The sequence below is a fragment of the Athene cunicularia genome (genome assembly GCF_003259725.1).
Source record: "Athene cunicularia isolate RWA chromosome 15 unlocalized genomic scaffold, athCun1 chr15_part1, whole genome shotgun sequence".
Taxonomy (NCBI): domain Eukaryota; kingdom Metazoa; phylum Chordata; class Aves; order Strigiformes; family Strigidae; genus Athene; species Athene cunicularia.
The window spans coordinates 15,033,802-15,035,908 of NW_020799121.1; the positions used below are offsets into that span (position 1 = coordinate 15,033,802).

General features: G+C 65.7%; 1 protein-coding gene across 1 annotated transcript in view; it reads left to right on the top strand.

Moving 5' to 3' along the window:
• Positions 1-2,107, top strand: part of MYO18B (myosin XVIIIB) — a 66,505-nt gene that overhangs the window by 5,790 nt on the left and 58,608 nt on the right. Inside the window, exons 2-4 of the mRNA XM_026859991.1 lie at positions 69-245; positions 1,267-1,367; positions 1,896-1,959. Coding sequence (XP_026715792.1) covers positions 69-245; positions 1,267-1,367; positions 1,896-1,959 — 342 coding nt within the window. The remainder of the gene's footprint in view (positions 1-68; positions 246-1,266; positions 1,368-1,895; positions 1,960-2,107) is intronic.

The window sequence follows — 2,107 nt, forward strand, 5'->3', positions numbered from 1 at the left end:
CGGGGGGAGCGGGCAGAGGCAGCCCTGAGGCTGCGCTGGAGCGGGTCTGGCTCGATGCCGGGCTGCAGGGTGGCTCAGGGGGGGCCGGGGATGGTTTTGCAGTGGAGAAGATCCAGGCGATGTTCACGGTCCTGGGAGCCTTCGGGTCGGTGACCACCAGCCACAGCAGCAGCTCCACGCGCTTCTCCATGGTCCTGTCGCTGGATTTCAGTGCCACCGGCCGCATAACTGGGGCTCACCTCCAGGTACCCCGCGGGCCTGGAGAGACTGGGGGGGGGGCCATGGCCCACAGTGGGGGTCCTCGGGATGAGGGTGAACAGCCCCTGTGCCGTCCTTCCCATCCGGCTGGGCACGAGAGGGGCGATGCTCCGCTCTGCTGCTTCTGGAGCCAAAGTGCCCCAAACGGCAGCTGAGCGGGCGCTCTGTCAGCCCCCGCAGCCCGTCACCCCCCCCTGGCAGGGGGCGCGGGACAGCGCTCAATGAAACGTTTAGGAGGAAATATCTAATTCAGCATTTCGTTAGCAGCACCTTACGTGTTGGCCTGCAGCAGAAGCCTCTGAGGGCTTTTAGCGCCACTTTAAGCAGAGCTGCCCGTGCCCGTGGGCCTCGCGCGATGGAGGAGGGGGCTTGAGCCGGCGTCCGCTCCTGGGGGACACCAGGGCCCTCCCGTGCTCCCTTTCACTGCCCCGGGGCTGGCGGGGAGCTGGTGGCCCGGCATGGCCGGCCTCGGGCAGGAGTGGGACCGTGCCCCCGGGAGCATCCGCTCTCCAGACCGTGGTACCCCCCTGGGATGGGACAGTCGCGGGGGGGGTCGCAGCTCTGCAGGGACCGGTTCCTGGGGTCAGTGCTGGCATGGAACAGCCTTGACGAGGCTGGAGGCAGATTATGGCTTGTCTCAAAGGCCAGGCAGTGGCTTGTCCAGAGGCTGCAGTGTCTTTGCTAGGGCCACATGCTGCCCAGGCCTCGGGAGGTGGGGAGGGACCGCGGGTCCTGCACCCCCGAGGTGAAATGTTGCCCCTTGGTGCACACCTGGGCCACGGTTCGGCTCCTGCTTGCACCCCCAGCAGCACGCAGCCTCCAAAGGCCCTGCAAGGAGAAATCCAGCCCCTCCCTGACAGCTCCCAGTAGCATCCCCCCATCTCCGGGTGCCACTGTCCCCCCTCTTCCCTGTGTGCCTGGATGCCCTGACACACCGGCCACCCTGCCCGCACCGGGGGGGCGTCCCTGCCTGCGCTGGGCTCAGCCCTGCCTCCCCTCCCTCCCCAGACCATGCTGCTGGAGAGGAGCCGCGTCACCCAGCAGCCCCACGGAGAGAGCACCTTCAACGTCTTCGCCCTGATGCTGGCGGGGCTGGACACGGCACACAGGTGGGTGCGGGGGTCCCAGGGCCCCGGGCGGCTCCGCTCCGCGCCTGGCTGCCGGGGACCCCACTGCCCAGGGGCTCTCCCGTGGTTTATACCCAAGTTTACTCCATCAGTTTGGTTTCTGAGACCCCTCTGATAAGAGATCGTGAGGGTGATCGCATTAGTGATGCTGCAGGTGGTTTTATACGTTTCCGTATTAGAGATTTTCTAGGAAACGGGTGTTTTCTGGTGCGGTTTATGCCCCTTTGCTAAAACTGCAACTGGGCTGATCAGATGAATCAGAGGCCCCTTTCCCTGCTCACTTCTGCCTTTCCCACGAGCTGTGTGTCCCCCGCCTGTCTGGTGCCCGCTCCATCCCCCTGCCCAGGGCAGAGCCACGAAGCTTTTCCCACCGAAGCCCCTCGGACATGGCTGTAGAGGCAAAGGGGCTCTGCGGGTGCCAGAGACCCTCCCCGAGGAGAGAGCAGGGGGTTTGGGGGGTGCTGGGGGCAGGAGGGAGCTCGAGTCTCATTTTCTGTTACCTCACTCCAGGACGATGCTGCACTTGCACCAGGCGGCTGAGAGCAACTCCTTTGGGATCAAACCGCTCTCAAAGGTGGGGAGAAACGCCGGGGGTGGGCGCACAGAGGGAGGGAGCAAATACCGGGGTGTGAGGAAGGGTCTGCCCGAACAGCCCCCCGCGGGGGACCCAGAAACTCCTGGTGGTTCCCTGTGGCTGGAGCTGCTGGGTGGGGGCGGGAGGC